General features: G+C 48.3%; 10 protein-coding genes across 10 annotated transcripts; 3 read left to right on the forward strand and 7 right to left on the reverse strand.

Annotated features, from left to right (window-relative positions):
* Positions 1-17: 17 nt before the first annotated feature.
* kat1 (putative 3-ketoacyl-CoA ketothiolase (Kat1)) lies at positions 18-1,451 on the reverse strand (the record flags this gene model as incomplete). Its single annotated transcript, XM_056647093.1, has 4 exons — positions 18-445; positions 508-1,084; positions 1,140-1,320; positions 1,381-1,451. The coding sequence occupies 4 exons, from the start codon at positions 1,449-1,451 to the stop codon at positions 18-20; spliced, it is 1,257 nt and encodes a 418-aa protein (XP_056498644.1).
* A 1,256-nt stretch (positions 1,452-2,707) lies between these two features.
* N7469_008176 (uncharacterized protein) lies at positions 2,708-2,974 on the reverse strand (the record flags this gene model as incomplete). Its single annotated transcript, XM_056647094.1, has 1 exon — positions 2,708-2,974. The coding sequence occupies one exon, from the start codon at positions 2,972-2,974 to the stop codon at positions 2,708-2,710; it is 267 nt and encodes an 88-aa protein (XP_056498645.1).
* A 911-nt stretch (positions 2,975-3,885) lies between these two features.
* N7469_008177 (uncharacterized protein) lies at positions 3,886-4,901 on the reverse strand (the record flags this gene model as incomplete). Its single annotated transcript, XM_056647095.1, has 2 exons — positions 3,886-4,772; positions 4,880-4,901. 2 exons carry the CDS (start codon positions 4,899-4,901, stop codon positions 3,886-3,888), a joined length of 909 nt encoding a protein of 302 aa, XP_056498646.1.
* Positions 4,902-5,196: 295 nt separating this feature from the next.
* On the forward strand, positions 5,197-6,710 carry N7469_008178 (DASH complex subunit ASK1; the record flags this gene model as incomplete). The annotated part of the gene is made up of 4 exons (XM_056647096.1): positions 5,197-5,287; positions 5,355-5,461; positions 5,533-6,511; positions 6,577-6,710. 4 exons carry the CDS (start codon positions 5,197-5,199, stop codon positions 6,708-6,710), a joined length of 1,311 nt encoding a protein of 436 aa, XP_056498647.1.
* Positions 6,711-7,168: 458 nt separating this feature from the next.
* N7469_008179 (FAD-dependent oxidoreductase) lies at positions 7,169-8,374 on the forward strand (the record flags this gene model as incomplete). The annotated part of the gene is made up of 1 exon (XM_056647097.1): positions 7,169-8,374. One exon carries the CDS (start codon positions 7,169-7,171, stop codon positions 8,372-8,374), a length of 1,206 nt encoding a protein of 401 aa, XP_056498648.1.
* A 570-nt stretch (positions 8,375-8,944) lies between these two features.
* Positions 8,945-9,894, reverse strand: N7469_008180 (HIG1 domain-containing protein; the record flags this gene model as incomplete). Its single annotated transcript, XM_056647098.1, has 2 exons — positions 8,945-9,749; positions 9,854-9,894. 2 exons carry the CDS (start codon positions 9,892-9,894, stop codon positions 8,945-8,947), a joined length of 846 nt encoding a protein of 281 aa, XP_056498649.1.
* A 941-nt stretch (positions 9,895-10,835) lies between these two features.
* On the reverse strand, positions 10,836-12,248 carry N7469_008181 (transcription factor SPN1; the record flags this gene model as incomplete). Its single annotated transcript, XM_056647099.1, has 3 exons — positions 10,836-11,085; positions 11,156-11,634; positions 11,694-12,248. The coding sequence occupies 3 exons, from the start codon at positions 12,246-12,248 to the stop codon at positions 10,836-10,838; spliced, it is 1,284 nt and encodes a 427-aa protein (XP_056498650.1).
* Positions 12,249-13,525: 1,277 nt separating this feature from the next.
* On the reverse strand, positions 13,526-15,028 carry N7469_008182 (putative nucleoporin; the record flags this gene model as incomplete). Its single annotated transcript, XM_056647100.1, has 4 exons — positions 13,526-13,624; positions 13,688-14,343; positions 14,414-14,709; positions 14,775-15,028. 4 exons carry the CDS (start codon positions 15,026-15,028, stop codon positions 13,526-13,528), a joined length of 1,305 nt encoding a protein of 434 aa, XP_056498651.1.
* A 584-nt stretch (positions 15,029-15,612) lies between these two features.
* On the forward strand, positions 15,613-16,407 carry N7469_008183 (coiled-coil-helix-coiled-coil-helix domain-containing protein; the record flags this gene model as incomplete). The annotated part of the gene is made up of 4 exons (XM_056647101.1): positions 15,613-15,632; positions 15,728-15,955; positions 16,056-16,188; positions 16,309-16,407. 4 exons carry the CDS (start codon positions 15,613-15,615, stop codon positions 16,405-16,407), a joined length of 480 nt encoding a protein of 159 aa, XP_056498652.1.
* Positions 16,408-17,334: 927 nt separating this feature from the next.
* Positions 17,335-18,772, reverse strand: N7469_008184 (uncharacterized protein; the record flags this gene model as incomplete). The annotated part of the gene is made up of 4 exons (XM_056647102.1): positions 17,335-18,319; positions 18,419-18,491; positions 18,560-18,673; positions 18,757-18,772. 4 exons carry the CDS (start codon positions 18,770-18,772, stop codon positions 17,335-17,337), a joined length of 1,188 nt encoding a protein of 395 aa, XP_056498653.1.
* Between the last annotated feature and the right edge of the window lie 229 nt (positions 18,773-19,001).

The following is a 19,001-nucleotide window of genomic DNA, read 5'->3' on the forward strand; positions in this document are numbered from 1 at the left end:
AGATTAGACGTAGTTATTTACAACTGCTCGTTAACGAACAGACCAGCCATACCCTGGCCAGTACCAATACACATGCTCGTAACGAGGACCTTCTTCTTAGTCCGACGAGCTTCACTCAAAATAGTAGCGATCTGTCGGGCACCTGTAGCGCCCAGAGGGTGACCAATAGCAATAGCACCGCCACGAGGATTTACCTTTGCATGGTCGAGCCCCAGAGTGTTGACACAGTAGACAGCCATCGAAGCGAAGGCCTCGTTGATCTCAAAGATGTCGATATCATTCTTGTCGAGTTGGAACTTGCTCAGAAGCTTGGGGATAGCGGCAGTGGGACCAATACCCATGACACGAGGCGGCACACCGGCAACAGTGGCGCCGCAGAACTTAGCCAGGATAGGCTGGTTCAGCTCGATGGCCTTGGAACGACGCATGAGAAGAACGGAGGCAGCTATACAATATTAGAAACTGGGTAAAATATGGCTATAGGGTCATAAGAAAGGGCTTGCTTACCGCCATCAGTAACTTGGCTGGAGTTACCACCAGTCGACTTATCACCGAATTGAGGGAAAGCAGGACGAATCTTAGCCAGAGACTCATAAGTAGTTCCAGCACGGATTCCATCATCCCGGTTCAGAGTAACCTGGTGAACCTCGCCAGTCTTGGGATCCTTAACCTTAACAGAGATGGGAGCAATCTCATCATCAAACCAGCCAGCCTTCTGTGCCTCCTCGGCACGACGGAAGGACTCCGCCGCATAGCGATCCTGCTGCTCACGCGATATTCCGAAGTCCTTACCGACGTTCTCGGATGTCTGGCCCATGGGCTGCATGCAGTCCGCAGCTTCCTGGTTTCTCAAGACTTCCTCATTAAAGGGCTTCTCTAGACGATCGCCAGCGGCCGACATCAGCTCCGCACCGAGGGCGATACCAATATCAATTGCACCCAGAGAGATCTGGTTAGCAATATCTTGCACGGCCTTCAGTCCGGAAGAACAGAAACGGTTGACTGAAGAGGCACCTGCGGTGTGCGGGATGCCAGCCGCCAGAGCGGCGGCGCGGACCATGTAGGCGGCCTTGCCTTCACCGACCTGTAGATGAGTTAGATATGTGTTCCTAGAAAGACCAAAGGGCTGCTGCACTTACATTTCCGAGGCAGACATCCTCAATAAGAGCGGGGTCGATCTTAGACTTGGCCAGGGTCTCCTTCAGCAAAGCGTAGACCATGTAGTCCAGCTCAGTATCCTTGAAACCACCCTTACGTGCTTTGGTCAAGGGTGTGCGCAGCGAAAGAGTGATGACTACATCATCCGGGTTCTTCTGGGTACTATTTGTTTTCAGTTGTTAGCTTGGTCGGATTCCTATGGCCGAATACCGCAGGACGTACATGGCGTTGAGCCCGCTGCCGGAGCCGGGCTTGAGGTGGCTCAAAAGTGAGCTCAGACGGTCTGCGGCCATTGTGTGGGATCTGAAACTAAAACGAGGGAAGGTGTCTTGTCAGCTTTAGTCGTTTCATTCTCTCTAACTTGATTGCTGGCCGGGTCTTGAAGTTGGAGAGTCTTCAACTTTATTGCGGGGAAGCTCCATTATGGCAGACAAGATATAGGGAGGAAGGTTACACAGAATCATTCCGAGAATCAAAACATCGATAAACACAAGAGCATGTGAACTTACTTAGTGACGGAAATTAACCCTGGCGTTTTTGGAGAATTGAAAGAGTCGTTGAGGAAGGGGAGAGAGGAGAGAAGACAAGAAGTAGAAGACTCCGCTTTAAGCTTCCCCGAAAGTGCCGAGGCTCTTTTGTCAAGTCTGCGCCCGCCAGCCGGGCTGTGTACCAGGTACCTTCGTAATAGTGCGTGTAACCTGCCACATTGAGGTACCCACTACTCACATACGAATGTCCCACTTCTAGTAGAAAAGCCTAGGCCGAGCAGAGTGACATGATGAATTTCGGGTAATCAAATTATTGGGTATGTAGTTGATTATATCGATCCGAATGTTGCTCTAGAATGTATTCTGCTCTTGTGATCCTTTTTGGTCTATTTAGCGCCAAATGGTTATAACGTATCCTAGATTTATCCTTAGGGTATCAAAGTGCTACCTCCAGGTATGAAGGGCTTCACCCTTCACCCGCAAATTGAGGGTTGCGATCTTCGCAAAACCCGCGGGTATATGGCAGTCTATATATAATACCATTGACGATATAAAGGTCAACATTGCGCATAGTTTTGGGTACTAAATTAGTATCAAAACTTGGAAATTTTTTTTTTTTGCATATGCTAGGTGACAACTTGTCACCTAGCATATATTTGAAATATATAGAAATCTACTAACCTATTAGGTTAGTCTGAGGGTCCTATTTGTGGTTGTTGGTTTTCGGACAGCCCATGATTTGACTACCTAGCACAATATCTATACACAATACATACTAGATGGATGGATGGAGCTCATTTGTCGACATTTGGTAGCGTTGAATTGCCGTCCTACAAAAGGAGGGACCACGAAGCATTAAGAGCTTTGCTAGAAGTCGTTCATGATCACCTGTTTCAAAGATTCGACTTACCTTGATGAGATGACACTTTTTATATGGGACAAATTGATGTCCATACAACCAAGTTCAGAGTATTCGGACTTTGTATTATAGGGCTAGTCAAAGGGGATTGCACGGGCTGGGTCAGAGAGCGTAATCTGAATCCGCGTTATATTTATCAGATTTAATCAACATTCAATTGAATGTCGGCACAAATAATTTCATCGTCATCACTATTTCCAACACGTTTCCATCTCGTGTAAAACTCTCCATCAGGAAGTCTGTTGTCAGCCGAAAAGGCATAATTCAAATTCCATTCGCTGGATGCCTGAACGGGACATTCAATGTTACTCCTCCAAACACGTTCATCCAGAATTGGAACCCATTGTCCTAAATGGGTATCCGTAGTGAGTTTGACTTGGTCAACCTCTTGAGCGCTCGTTCCGGCCATCATAATGTCCACGGACGTCCCCTACGTTAAGGTACAAGGTTCGGAATCACAGGGCGTGATGTTGATGGATTGCAATTGAGTTGCTCAATCTATATTGATTCGACATCACCACAAAAAGATAGTCTCCCGAATGAGCTCACTAGGGTTCCCATTCTGTTACAATGGGAGCTCAAATCTCCCTTGAATAGTATTACAGATGCAATACAATTTATGCATACATTATATGTGCTAGAGAGAGATTCGGATATTTTCCGAACCAAGATTGACTTCGTTAAGTAGTCTTCGGAGCAGGTGGTGGTAATGACGGAGGATCTGCATGATGGAAATTTTTAGACATGTTTATGCAGATTATTTCTGAAAACTCGAGTGACATGCTGCGCTGAAATCTATTCTATGCTCACGAACCTACATATTTCAGCCTCGTTCTTCCTTTACCAAGGGACAGTACCGTTCTCATCAGTGGGTCCGCGTATGTATTTTCATGTGTACATAGTACACATGGTAAGTAGCAAGACCGACGCGTGGGCTCCACTGTTACCAGTCCAGCCGAAAGATTTATAGAAATACATACGGGTTCAAAGATAATAGCTCAAAGCAGTGCGAATAAATTTGCAAAAGAATAATAAGGTATTCGAATACTGAATCAGAAAACATGCCCATGTACGAAGACCGGCCTTTAAGCAAAAGTGAGGCCGCGAATTTCTTTGGCATGAAATACCAAACCATGAACTACCGTCAAGCCAAAAAAAAAAGAACATCAAGTCACTCTTATCCCTAATGAAAACATCCCGCCATGCCATGCTAATTCCTATTACTTGCGCCTGAGTATCCTTCCCTTGTGAACGAATCTCATAAGCAGATTCTTCCATACTATTACAGTTGCTGATGATGACCTGCATCCTCATTGCTGATTACACTACCCACTTCAGACCAGCTTGCTGGGGTAGCGATGCCCCCCCCACCGAATGTTCGCCAAAGTCGCTAAGAGTCCCATCGGACGATGCATCACAATGACTGTAACTCCCCGCGGTAGATGGTGTTGATGAAACAGGGTGCTGAAACTGGTTTCCTTGCCTTAATTGTTCAAAGTCTGTGAGCAGGTTTTCTTGATTGCTAGAGTTGGATGGCGGGTTAGGATGAGCATAGTAAACCTGCGAATTATCCTCTGTGTGACTTGAAGCTGATAGTGACACCGGAGTATGTGTCCTCGATGGAGAGTCTGAGAAAGGGTCAAAGAGGACTTCTCCTGGTGCTTCAGACGTAGGCGTAAATTGTACGACTGATTCCGACGGATGATTAGATGCTGTTCCAGAAAAGATATCAAGGTGTAGTTGATCCCCGTCCAGGGCTAAATTCTGACCAGACTTGTCCCCACGATGAAGAGGCTGAGTTGCAACCCCAGGATCAATGCCCGTCGAAGCACCAACAGATTCAGCGTCGAATTTGCCCCGTTCATTAACGGCCGCACGCAAATTCCCATCATTGTCTACAAGAGTGTCGAAGCTGCCGACTGGTTTATCAGAATCTTTTGATTGACGACGTGATTCCAGCAATACCGCTCGTCGCATAATCTCAGCCCGAGCGATACGCCTGCGTTCCTCTGCGGCCTCTCCTACTTCTTCGGACATAGAGATGTCTTCGCGGAGTGCGTCCAAATCGCGTGGGTTGATTTCATCGCCCAAATTGTGAAGCGCCAACGCAATCTTTCGTCTAGAACTAGTAACCCATTCTTGAAATTGTGGTGACTGGTAAACTGCAACCCCGGCAGCAACCAGGACCGAAAATGTCACAATAAGACCTAGAGGATCGTCAGATATGTCGTCCACTTGGCGGGGGGGATTGATAAGAGTCAATACACCGCCCGGATTGACCAGGAAGCTGCATTACAAGCCCAAGTTAACTAACCTTTGGCTAGTGGAGCAGGCATGTTGAACGTGGCCCTTCAGCAGGTTATTCGTATCTCGTCCCCAGAGAATCAACTTGCTCCCCTTTTTCTTAAGTCAAGTAAAGAAACTTGGAAACCGGGAAACGCGCGGATGATGCCTAGTACGAGTCTTACATAACCCCGCGCACCTGACTTAAATCAGCCCTTATCCCCGGCCCTAAAAACACACCGCTTTTGAGCGCGTCTCCCCGCGCATTCAACTGGAAAGAGTTGAAGCTACAATCGGAATATTTCTTTTGCCTGGTTTTATAAGATCGAGGCACACGGCTATCTCGATATGTCTCGTCAATCTGTACAGCCCCAGCGGTCTCTGTCCCTCACAGAGGAGTTAGAAAAGCTGGAGCAATCTATCACCCTCACACTTCAAGGTAATCTCAATACCCCTGGGTAAACAGATTGCCGGATATGATGCTCACCTTTAGTATCTGTTTGCAGAGATCGACCACAACTTCAGCCAAGCCCATCGAATCGTGACAACAAGTATTCTGCCTCTGGTTGAACAGTATACGGAACATTCACAGGATGTTTGGCAGGGTTCAAAGGTGAACACGATCAATGAGGGGCAGCTACATGCCTGGGATACCATGGTGATATATACTAATCGAATTTCTAGTTCTGGAAACAATTCTTCGAGGCTAGTGCGAACGTGTCCCTCTCCGGCTACGAAGAGCGACCCAATGAGGACGAGACTGTCCAAGAGCCTACCGCCACAGAAGAGGAGATCTCCGCCGACATCACGCAGACTTCAAGTATGGAAGAACCGGACCAGTCATACGCAACTCCCTCATCGCGCCACCCAGATGCCTCGCATGCTGAAAGAGACGATATAGACATCAATGAACTTTCTATATCTTCTCATAGCACACCTCGTGCACCGGCTCATCAGGAAGAGGATGATTTCACCACCTCGTCCATCGACCAATCCTCATCGTACGAAAACCTGAAAAGGGAGATAGACCAGGACCAGGCACCATTCGACATGCCTGATTCATCGACTCTGCCCTCCACGCCAGGAAGACAACCCTTTTTCCCACCGGATGCGGGTTCCGTCACCCCAATGTCTTCTCCATTCGTCCCGCCTGCCTCGTCGGCAAGATACCAGTCAGCCTCGCGGGACGATCGTTACCAAAAACCTTCTGATCCTGTTTTGCATCAGGTTCTCGACAAGACCTACCGAGTCCAAGCAACTCCCATTGGCAAAGGATATCGCAATACCGGTGGAGCTGCCAATGCCCGCTCCAAGTTCACCGTCACTCCCAAAGCCGAAGCTTCCTCTTCGCGAAATGCATACAACGACTCGCCTATGTCCAGTCCTGAACCCGAAGCGCCGCAGTTGAACTCCGAGCTCTTTGATTCGCCTTTGAAAGGCGTAAACGCAACTCCAGGAACCAACCGCAAGCGACGGACTAGTAGTAACCGTCTTCGTGGTACTCCACAGCCAGGAACAAGCGTTTTGACACCCGCCAAAAAATATGGGAGTCATACCCCGGTATGGGACAGTGATGACGATCTGGACGATGAAGATTTTGGACCTAGTCCACCCAAAACAATGCAATTCCATATCCCTCAGAGCCGGTTGATGAAAACACCGGGTAGGTCAAACTAAGTCGTTCTATTCCCCCACCCCAACAATTTACTGATTCAGTACACAATACAGCCAAAGAAGCATCAAAGCGTATCGTCACCGATCTTCTGGCCACAGCCGGCGCAGATGATATCACTGATGATATTGATGACCACAGTCCTGGCATTATCCGCCGGTCTGGACCAATGGAGGACGATACTTTCTGAAGATACAGCCCTTTGAAGATATCCCTGTTGATTTATTGATAACATACCATTGGCCTCCTTTCTTTATGTCCTCTCATACTGGAATATAGATGAACCAATTACATGCAATTTGAACATACAATATCATCCTGCCGTGCCTCAGCTTAAATCTCGTAGAGGCTAAATTGTATTCACACATATTCCAGGTCTCTTATTTGGTCACATTGCATCTTCTATTGAAACGGGAAGTGTATTTGGTTCATTGTAATCGAGTCCCGCTTGAAGTCAGCGTGGAGTGTCTCGGCCCCCAAATGGCGCTTCGGTCCCGATTGTCGTTTTCCGCCCCGAAGGAGAGCATATAAAGTCAGTGCTGATATCTCACCCGGGCAGTCCTCTCATCATGTTCACAGTTTCAAGTTAATGGGGCTTGAAGGCTGGGTAATTGCTCGCCATCATACGTACTTACACTTCACCCAATCATGACACTTCCGGTTTTAATCAGTGGTGCTGGCTTGGGAGGAGTATGTCTTGGTCAAGCCCTGAAGAAAAACAATATTCCTTTCAAAATATTCGAGAGATATGCCAAAACAAACCTCAATCCCCAAGGTTATCGACTAAGGATCTCTACTCATGGCATTAGTGCTTTGGAATACGCTCTCACGCCCAACGTATTCAGTCTGTTCGAGAAGACTTGTGCTGATGCACCAAAGCTCGGCGTAAGAGTCAGACCTGATGGATCACCGACAGCACCCATGGGACTTCCTTCAGGGACGCCTCCAGGAGGAAAGGCTTATACAGTTGACCGCAGTGTATTCCGCGATGCATTGCTCACTGGACTTGAGAAAAATGTTCTTTTCGAGAAGAACCTTGAACAATACACCATTCACGAAGATAAAGTTACAGTCACTTTCTCAGACGGAACCACAGAAGAAGGATCTCTTTTAGTCGGAGCAGATGGCGTTCGATCAAACGTTCGCAAGCAATATGTCCCAGATTTCAAAGGAATTGACACCGGAATGCGAATCATCTTTGGAAAAACGCCTCTTACACCGAATTTCCTGGCTAAATTGCCAAATGAGTACCGCGAAGGAATGAGCCTAGTCACAAACGATGACGATGATTCCCAGCCAGTTCTCATGTTTGAATCGATTCAATTCCCACATGCAAAGGGAATTTCAACAATAGATTTACCCAATCCATACATGTATTGGGTACTTGTTGTACACCGTTCAAGAATTCCATCCTCCGACCAAAACTCATGGCATCTATCCCCAAAAGAAGCCGCAAGCCTTGCAAGCGAGTTGACAAGCTCGTGGAATCCTCAAATTCGCACCATCTTGGAAATGTCGGATCAGAGTCAGACATCTATTCGATCCATATTATCTGCTAGCCTGGAAATTACCCCATGGATACCGTCTTCCCGGATTACCTTGCTAGGGGACGCAGCTCATGTTATGCCACCTACCGGTGCAATGGGTGCTAACACGGCATTACGGGATGCAGCAGATCTGGCGCAACGAATTATTTCCGCCGGTGGTGTACATAGTGTGAATGAGACGGTAATTGGAGGCTATGAAGCAAGCTTGAGGGATTTTGCCAAATCGGCAATCGAGATGAGCTGGAGAGGTGGGAGGAAGAGCTTTGGTCTGAAACCCGCAGAGGAATGTGAGCCGATCTCGATGTAATTCTAGAAGTTCTACTTGCTTTGGGATGGAAGGTCTAACGGAAAGATCACATTGGCACTCATTGATGATGAACCTGGGAGTATTTCCCTCAATATCATTTTAAAGCAATTGAAGCCATTTACGTAGGCATTCTACATTAGTACCCCAAGTAACTTTCAAGGCTCAGAATAGATAGAAATCATGCAACTGTCAACATTTTGTTCATTAGAGCAGAGATAATTTCCAAGCTGTCTCAAAGTATCATACAGAATCATGGGATATAAGCCAGACTTTTTGAAAGGTTATTAACCCCTGACAAAGAGAAAAAAGGGAAGCCAAAAGAAATTTGAATCAAGTAAACGCCTACGCACCATGTATGGGATATGGGCAAAATGAGAAAAATCCAACTGGCCCAGCCCCTTGGAAAGAAAACCTGAACCGTCTTGCGGTCCATGGGGATTTCGAATAGCCCATTGCCGGGTAGATGGTAAGTCGGCTGCGGGATAGAATATGACGAAGTTGACAGAAGTGGTCAAAAGGACATAGGCAGATCTCAAAAAGGACTGCAATCAAATGCGAAGATAGTTCCACTTAAGCCTTCTTGGCACCATCAGACTTGACCTTTTCAGCCTTCGGCTCCTCTTTCTTCTCAGCCTTTCCTTGCACCTTGCCCTCTTCCTCAGAATCGGACTCGGACTCCTTCTTCTCGCCAGACTCCTTAGCCTCAGCAGAGCCCTGCTCATGTTGTTGGTACAGGGACTGATGCTTAGACTTCAAGCGTTGCTCCTCAGCAGCAACCATGTCCTTCCAAAGATCACCCTCCTCCTGGCTCTGGTGGTGTGTGGGCTGGGGTTCAGCGGCTTCACGCTTAGCCGTTTCCTTGCTCTTGGCAGCGTCGAGCAGACCACGTCCACGACGCTGATCGGAGATCTCAAACGCGGCAGACGCGCACAGCACACCGAGAGTCAGACCCTGAGCATAAACACGAGCCTGGACAATCTTCTGCTGGCTAGAGATATAAGGGTTGCGGCCGACCAGCACGAACGAGCCAACCATAGAGGCGATCCAGGTTGCGCCGACAATCTTGTACTTTTCCCGACGGGCGAAAGCAACGACGCGGTCGGTCATACTGAGACCAGCGGACTCTTGCAGACGTAGACGCTCCTCACGGTTCTCGTACCATTGTCTCTCAGCATTTCGCTCAGCTTCGAAACTGCGCGAGGCGTGGTCGGCTGCGATGATTCCGACGAATGTACCGGTTGAAGTCACCAGGAAAGCCTTCATGGGCAATGTCAGGTTGCGAATTGTGTGGAATCGACGGGACGCAAGGAGGACGCCAGCTGCACCACCAGCCAGACCGATGAGACCACCGAAAGTGCCGCCCTTGACGACAGAGCTGTGTTGTGAAATTTGGTCAGTATGGCATGATGCGACCGAGGGGAGGTAGACGAGCTCTGAAAAGCTCTTTCGTCATTGTTGGACGGGCAATGATCGACGTACCTATAGTGAGCATCTTCCTCTTCCTTTGTAAGAAGCTTCATGGTGGATGTATTTGTGAATGGGAGTAATTTGGAGGGTGTGAGAAAATGATGGGGTAAGGTTGAGGTGAGGAGTTGGTCCGTTTTATTGCGCTAGCAAAGGCCGAGAGACCGAACGGATGACGTTACCCGGCGGGAATCTGCGGGTCTTTTTCTTGCTAATAAAACGGCCAATTCTATCGATTAATCGATGTATATTAATTCAATTTAATTGAAGATTTAGAAGAAATACAATTCTCAGCTACCATTTATTAATCATTCTAAGTGCTATGGAATAAACCCAGGCGAAGACAGGAGTTTCGAAAATTATAGATGTACATACTACCACAGCCATATACCTATGTATAATCGATTGAAAGCCTACTCCTACATTGAAAAATTCAGAACTGTTACTAATTAAAATCAGAATATATTTGCGATTCCGAGGAACCTCATTATCCCATACAATTTTCGTGAGATTCCATAATCCGAGTTTGAATCGAGTGCTAATACTGTACAGAAGTATACATCCATGCCGAGTGCCACCCGGGATCTGCTCCCGGACGGCAGAAAATCGGGATCCACTCGGAGATATCTCGTTCAAGGCACAAAATCCCGGGGGAATGCGATCATCAAAGACTTAAAATAGCTGGGAAGAATTAATACGGAGCCTCTGACTGGCTTCTACTTGTTTTCTAGCGCGATTCTTTTCAATGCTTATTCACTTTCTGCGGTCATATTCTACCGAATGCGACTGATGTTACATGCCCAAGCCCCAATATCAATGATCCCGATGAATCCCGAACGCCAGACGTATCATGTAAGAGAGAGAGAGAGAGAGAAAAATATAGAAAAACTATGACTCAAGAAGATCATCTCCGAGGAGAAATGAATGGGAAATATGGGGAAAGGCAAAAAGAAAAATCGATAAAACTCGATCACACCTGCAGCAAATCCTTTCGGCATCACTGTCGAGAAGCCTTTCGAGCAGCATTTTGCCTGGCCTGCATCTTGCGGAAACGATCCTCGCCACTGGCTCCCAAAGGTCTAGCGAATCGACTTTCCTGAACACCAATCTGGCGAGGAACCACCTCGTAACTGACCTGGGTACGGTCGACGCGAGCACGGTTGGCCAGACGTGGGGGAAGCATTTCGCGAGCGCGTGCTTCCGCTGCAACAGCCGCAGCACTGGTCTGGGTAGTCTTGGTCATTTTTCTGTCCGAAAGTCAGTAAATCTTCCACCTCTCTCTCTTCTCGGCAGTTCTTTAGGTAGCTTGTAACGTACGTGGGATCGAAAACGGCCTCTCGGAAGACACGCTTCGAGTAATCGTCACTGCGCTGCAAGATTGGGCGAGTCCATTCTGCCAGCAGCTTCTCGGCCATATCTTTGATCGGTCGCTCGACGCGTTTGCTCTTCGTGTAAAAAACAACCACTTTCCCTATCCCACTTGCTATCAGGGCATCTTTTTGAATAGGAAGTTTGGCAATAGAGGTGAGCAAATCACGCTGAATGTTATATGCGGGCATCGAGCCATCGTCAAGAGGCTCAAGGAAAAATCGGACAGCCTCGAGTAAGTTGATTTCAGGATCCACCAAGCTGTTAGTATACTGGTTGCGGTTCAAAAGCAAAATCACTTCAGGGAGAAGCTTCAGCTTATGCATAGCGGGTTTGCCCTCCTGGCGATCGATGGCATCCATTTGTGCAGCGTGGGTCATCCGTTTCCGCATGTGCTCAATTTCAGCATCAGCCATAGCTTCCAGGTCCTAAATAAATATCAGTAAACGATGCTTCATCCCAGAGTTGCTCTATGTTTTGAACGTACAATTCCATCCTGCTTGCGAACTCTCCGCTTAGTAGGCTTCTTCATCGCCTCGTCCATGGCCCGATCGAGAGCCCTGCGCCGACGGGTTTCAGGGTCCAATGTCTCTTCATCCGTATCAGGCTCTGCCGCCTTTTTTTCCTTCTTCTTTCGTTCCCTGCGACGGGATGAATCTTCGTCGCCATCCTCCTCCTCTTGACCGCGACGCTTCTTTTCCCGACGACCCTCTTTGCGGCGTGGACGGCTCTCGCCTTCCTCGCGCTTGCGCTTGTGGCGACCAATGAGTTTCAGATTATCTTCATCGATGGCTAGCTGCGGACGATCCTCGACGTCAACGTTCTCGGGGTCGAAATTCTCGAATTGGGCCTCATCGACTTCGGAGAGAATCGATTCGTCATCGGAAGCTCCACCCTCGTTATCATCATCATCCTCGCCGCCGGCCTGGTCATCTCCAAAATCTTCGTTGTCATCGCCAGCATTTGGGGTTGCGACTTTTTCCTCATCGCGTTCGGGGGATGCAGCGGGTGAGCCAACAGCATGCTCGGGGGAGGCAGACATTGTTCTTTTATACAAGCTCGGATGAGCGGAAAGAAAAAGAAAAGGTGTGTGTAAAAACTTAGTAGCAAGTGACCGGGTGAAGATCAGACAAATCGAGAGGCGCGCTGCTGAGACTGGTAGTGCAGGCCGTCCGCGTTCTCTGGGAAGAAAGGATAGGGGCGCAGGGCTTGTGATGGTAGATTCGACCCCCCGCGCTAGCTATGTGATTATTTCAGTGAGGTGCTTAGCCTTCGTATGAGGCAGAAGAAATGAAAGAAGGAAATAATCGAAGGAGGCAGAGGCAAAAGGGCAGAGGGCGGAAGTTCAGAAGGAGCGTCGAGGTGGTCTGTGCTCCCGTGATTTCTTCCCCGTCCGCTCTCGACGGGCTTTCTTTGAACTTCCAACCATCTTTCTTTCTATTTCACATATCTCCATTTTACCATTACATCACAAAATGTTCGCTCCAGGTATGTGCGATACTGTTCTTCATCCTCTTCTGCTCGTTCGAACTATCAGCAGCTAATATTTCATTTCCATCAGGCCAAGAACAGCTCTCCAAGGAGGAGATCAAGGTATCACTTAACGCTTCATATGCCCAGACCCCTACCCTTTATTAACGAATAATTTACAGGCTGGTGAGATTGAGGCGTGCCAGACCGTCAAGATGACCGTTCTCGGCGGCATCGCTCTTTACCTTTGTAAGTCATCGCGCTGCCCTTCGATGACGTCCATTTTCCGGGGCAAATCGCTAGGCGCGGCGAGACATGGAATTCAGAAATGGAACTTCTCACTAAGTATATGTTTAAACAGCCCCCTTCGCCATTGATTTCGCCCGCAAGTTCCTCTAAACATATCACCTACTTTCCCGCCTCTCCATTAGGCGTCATAATGGCTGGGTCGAAATGGGACATCTGGACAACTCGACTTTTCTCATCCGGCAATGGGCGAGTGTATCTCTGATCGAGCAAACTAGGTGAATCATACTGTATCAGTATCGTTGCCTGTATTTCTCGTAGGGACCCTCTTAGGCCTAGCTGGATGGTGTATTATTACTGTACATGCCTGCTTTTCTGCGATTTTATTCGGATATAGAGTGGTCAATGGAAAATAAGCTAGTGGCTGGAGCCACTTGGATGATCGAAAAGTATTACAAGTGATGTAGATGGAGAGAATTAAATCGTATTTCAATATGCATTGCAAGCAAGTCTACTGCCCCAGAACGCCGATGCTCCTATGCCCTCGGACACTAGCCCCCAAAATTGAATACATCCAAAGTCAGAAGAACATATAAATGGAAATTAGTTCCCGTTCATCTTCTGGGCCTCATCGAATTCTTTCTTGATTGACTCGAGCTCTTTCTGTAGGTGCTGAATCTGAGCATGGTAATCGTCCAAGATCTAGTAAGATGGTTAGCATTGCTATACAATCTAAAATAAAGTAAAGCATTGGATGTAACTCACCTTCTTTGCCGTTTTCATAGTATTCTCATCGATCTCATCATCAGCATTCGAGCCCACATGAGCTCCAACGCGTTCCATATCAGCCTGCAGGCGCTTGCCATGCTCATGAATGGCCAGCATACGAGCCCAGATTTCTTCAGCCCGGCCACTAAGAGACGGATCAAAGACGGAACGCTCTAGCTGAGAAAGTTTCTTCTTCAGTTCTTCCTCGGCATCATCCATGGCATAGCCTCGGTTACGCAAGACCTGAGTCTTAGCTGCAAGCGCAAGGCACCGCTTGCTCAGTACCATATGCTTGCGACGGCAGTCAGCAATTTTCACGGAGAGCTTCAAGTCATGACGTGACAGCATATCAGTAAGACAGTTGTTGATTTCGTGAAGACGTGTTTGCATCATAGAAAGGAAGTCCTTCTGGCGCTGAGCCCGCTTGCCCAGCTCCCAGAAGCCCTTGACGAGAACAGGTACATATCCGGGATTAGTTCGATTGCGTAGAGCCTCCTCCCACTTCGTTTCGTCATCTTCAGGCGTAGGTTGGTAGAATGGCGCATTTTCTTCGCCGACGTTATTGTAGAGGTATGCCCGGAATGGAGATGTACGGCTTGAAGCATTCCACTTCTCGGTAACAATTTCAAGTTGCATCGGGACCGTACGGTGAACTGACAAAAGAAAGGGTAAGTTAGTTGCTGGAAAGAAAACCGGGATCTCTAAATACACGAGTTTACTTACCTCCGGTAATAGCACGGCCAGGAGACCACAGACTGGACGACAGTGATTGCTGTTGCTGGGCTTGAGGTGTGGCCATGGTAGTCTGACCGAATTGCGACTGCTGAGGCTGTTGCGCCTGCTGAGATTGCTGTGGTTGTTGTTGACCCAATCCACCGAACAAACCTCCGGACTGCTGTTGCTGAGGTTGTTGCTGTTGAGTCGATTGTCCTAGGCCAAAAAGACTTCCCGCGGGCTTCTGCGTTGTAGTCGATCCAAATAGCCCCCCCAGTCTGCTGTTGCTGGGGTTGCTGCTGGGACTGTTGAGTTGATTGTCCCATGCCGAACAAGCCTCCCCCAGCCGGCTTTTGCGCCGTGCTTGAACCGAATAATCCCCCCTGATTGCTGAGGTTGCTGTGTCTGGTTGGTCGTCGAGGATCCGAAGAGACCGCCACCGGTAGGAGCAGTGCTCTGTTGCTGATTCTGTGTCCCGCCAAACAATCCTCCAGTAGGTTGGGTACCGGTCCCTGTGCTGGAGCCGAACAAACCACCCGCAGGCTTCTGCGCCGTACTGTTCGCTGCACTTCCAAAAAGGCCACCACCTGTCTGAGCAGGCTGGGGTGTACCGAAAAGAGACATATTGGATGTCGCAAATGGGCGCGAAGTGTTGCCGTGAAAAAAAAAAGAGGGATCAGCTCTGAACGGAGACGGTATCGACCGAATTGATCAAATCTTCAGTTGGAATACAAAGTCTTCAGCTGCTTTTCAAGTCCAGATCAGTTTCGCATCATTCACGGGTGCAAGGGGTGGTGGTTGAGAGTAGGCGAACAGGCAGGTAGAAGCTCGCGAGAAAGACGGCGTCGGAGCTGTGCTTTGTTTAGATCACGTGATGAATTTTGCTGTCAAATGGTGAAGACACCCTTATATTGTTCAATTGAACCAGTCTAGATATGATAGATCACGTCCTGATAGTTGAGACTTTCATAGTACTTGGTGATGATCAATATTTACCAATTTCTGACCTTTCCAACCCAATGTTCGACCGCTACAGCCTACTTCGCCCAACACTACAAGATTTGCTTACCTCATCGCTCACCCTCCGCCAATCAGCGTGAGGCCAAAGAAACCGACCTTTCCATCCACCGCAACCCGCAGCTCCAAGTCCCTCTCATTCCCCAATTGACATCTCCCACCCCTCGTCTTTCCCCTCATCAATCGTCACAATGGCTCAGAGAGAACCTCGGTACGTCTTCGATGGTCCTTGAGATACGAACGCGGCTGCATCAGGGTCGCCCGCCGGAGAAAGAACCCTCACTAACCCCATCCCTCGGCGCACAGGTTCAACCAAGAAGTCCTCGTGGACACCACGCCCATGCCGGACCATATCCCCAAGGTCCAGGAAATTGGCGCTACTTCCGCACCTCTTTTCAGTGCTGCCTACTTCATCGGCGAGCGCTGCAAGCCCTATAACGATGACTTCATGAAGTGCAAGGACGAGGCGAATGGCCGCGGAGAGATCGATTGTTTGAAGGAGGGTCGCAAGGTCACGCGTTGCGCTGCTAGTGTGTACGTTCTATGTCTTCTCTTTCCTCGGAATGCCAGTGTCTCATCATGTGGCGAGCCTGGGATATCAGTCAATACGGGCGACTTTGCTGACTCGTCACAGGATCAAGGATATCAACACCCACTGCCTGTCGCAGTTTAAGGCTCACTGGGAGTGCCTCGAGAACAACAACCACTACCTCTTCGAGTGTCGCCGAGCCGAGATGGACCTGAACAAGTGTGTCTTTGACAAGCTGGTAGGTTCACCAATTGCCCTGATGTTAACCGAGACGAGCCGACAACTATTCCACATGCGGCGATGGCTCACCTTGCCTGTTTTGAAATACCTCTAACATTAAATTTTTTTTTTCTTATAGGGCCTGAAGAAGGAGATTCCTGGCTCCCCCGAGGGCCAGGTCCCCGTTCACCTGCGTCCCAAACAGAAGTACGCCATCTACCCTGGACCTCAGTACTAAAAAGGGAACAGCGCAGTCCCATGCGTCTGTTTCATCTCTATTACCTCAAAGCTTTCTCAAATCGCAATCGCCTTTTCTTACGTGCCGTCCAGGGCCGCGGCTTTTCACTCCCCCGTTTGGATGCGCAATTGGGCCCTGTGTCTCATCTATCTCTATTGTGTCTGTCTGGTGTATGTTTTGTGTAAATATCTATTGGCATCAGGAATGGTTACATGATTTCTGCTTAATTAGGCATTCCCTTTCTTTTCTTGATTCGTTGCTTAATAGTTCAATTTTCTGAGTAGTTGATTGTCATAACTTCTGCCGTATTTTGGCATCGATGATTAAAATGTGGCAGATCATTGGACAAGGTGAGAGGACCTGATCGGCATATACATATTATGCTCATATACGGTACATTGCAGCAGGACAATTGATCAGTGACCTGTCTTCTGTCCGTGAATATCGATTTTCGCAGAATCTCTGATTGATTTCCTACTAGCTTCAGAGGCCGAAAGGGCTTCATCTTCCGATCAAAAATTCGCCGCCAACCTGAAGATATCTATACTAGTCACTCTAGCAAATAAGATATACTACCCTGGCAATCACAGTCTATGCCCATAGAACTATGTATTTAGAGACACAATTACGATAGCCCGAGTCTCTATCGCACATCCATGATATCACGTATCATACACCCCATGAGAATCAAAAGAACAAAGGAAATAGAAAAACCCAAGGAAAACACCATGAACCTCAATTGATAAAACCCATATGTACTTGACAAACGAAATAAGTATGTAAAAGGACTCCAAAATATACATGAATAGGTGGAGTAGTTAATGAAAAGAACAGATGCAGTCAGCCAAAACAACGCAAAGCATCAGAATGCAATCAGGAAGGCGAGTATATCTCGAAAAAGCACCAGAGATGCAAAAGTAACCCCCCTCAAGGCAGGAGAGGAGCCTTGTCGAAACGACTCAGAAGCTTGAATCGGCCCAGCCGAGACTTAAGCTCTAACCATCCAGAACGTAATCGATCTTCAACACGTCGATCACCACGCATTCGCATCCAAATCAATAGACCGCCTAATAAAGCAAGATCCCAGATGATCTGACGTGTAACAGACCATAAGATCCATTTAAGCCAGGCCCAAAGATCTGATCGTCGACGATTCGCCGATGTGCGCACCTCCATTTGTTCACGGACAGCGGCAATTTCAGCGGTCATCTTCGTCAAGGCTTGCTCGACACGGCGGCGCCAACGGCTATTTTTCGGATTTGTGGAAACCTGCGAATCTCTGCGATGGTGGGAATTACTTTCTAAATCTCCGCTCCCACTGGCTGCTATTGAGTCTTGGTGATGATGTCGGCGCTGAGAGCGGCTGTCGCCATGTGAAGCTGTGCGATCTGTTCCGGTATTTGTGTCTGCAGCCGTGCTAGCCTGGTCTTGATCTTCATAGAGACTATCACGAGCCTCTTCGTATTCTTCATCCTCGTCATCTTCTTCGTCGTCTATAGCGTCGTCGTCCATGTCGTCTCTTGAATGCCGCCTTCGACGACGGTAGTACTCTTCTTCTTCGGGTTGACTGACGGGACTAAGTACGCGGAGTCGAGAATCATGGCCATCATTGGCTCTTAAATTTGGTCGCTCGTACTGTTCTGGGGATTGTGCTAATCGGCCATTTATGCTGCCGTATGCGCTACCCTGGTGTCGTGACAGAGGCGGAACGCCAACGGCATTCAACGGGCCTGAACCAGAGGATGAAGAAGCATTATATTTTATTTGGTCCCAGACAAACTCTAGTTCGGATACGAGCTCGCGCGCTTCAGGGGTTTGCGAGGCGTAGGTATGCATTGTTTCGATGAGAGTGCCGATGTAGCGACGTTTGGCTTCAGTACGCGAAATACCGCGCTGGGCATACCAGGCATCCCTATATAATTCAAAATGGACATATGATTAGACTTTCTCTGGTGGTATTTTCTGTGGATATTTCGAAGATATGTGCTGTGCGATCCCAAGAAAGACTTACCATTTCTCGCACTCTGCATGCACCTCTGGAGTATTCCCAATCGGACGATCCATGACCCCTTCAACATCCCCCTCTAACCTCACGCAATCAGCTAAATGATCCCACCAAGTATCTCTCTTTACATCCATGGAATTGGCTCACCCATGCTTTGCTTATACAAGCCATAAAGCTTCAACCGCTCAGCCGCCGGAGGGCGCGCAGTTCCCGTCCGGGGTATCCTTTTGACAGTATTCAAGGCATGGACGAAGACTCGATCTGCGCAAATGGAGAATCAATATCGAATATCGACAAATGGGGATTTGGGTGACAAAAGCGAGATTCGCCAGGTACACACGTACCTACAGAGTCCGACATATTGACGCGAGATGAAGCAGTGCGGTAATCTGCCCTGTCTTCATGGAAGCGGGATTGGGCATCGGCTACGGCGAATGAACCGCATGGAGAGCGAAGATATATCTGTCTGGAATCTCGAGGCGAAGGGAGGATTCACAGTAGGAGTGTAAGGGGGGGAAGGGGAAGAAGTCGGGAGGAGAAAGGGTGTGTTGTTGGCCGTTGAAGTCCGAGATTAAAGTCTAGGTTTCTT

Source organism: Penicillium citrinum (assembly GCF_028827155.1).
Source record: "Penicillium citrinum strain IBT 23319 chromosome Unknown utg000007l:1.0-2040159.0:1.0-2041076.0, whole genome shotgun sequence".
NCBI lineage: Eukaryota > Fungi > Ascomycota > Eurotiomycetes > Eurotiales > Aspergillaceae > Penicillium > Penicillium citrinum.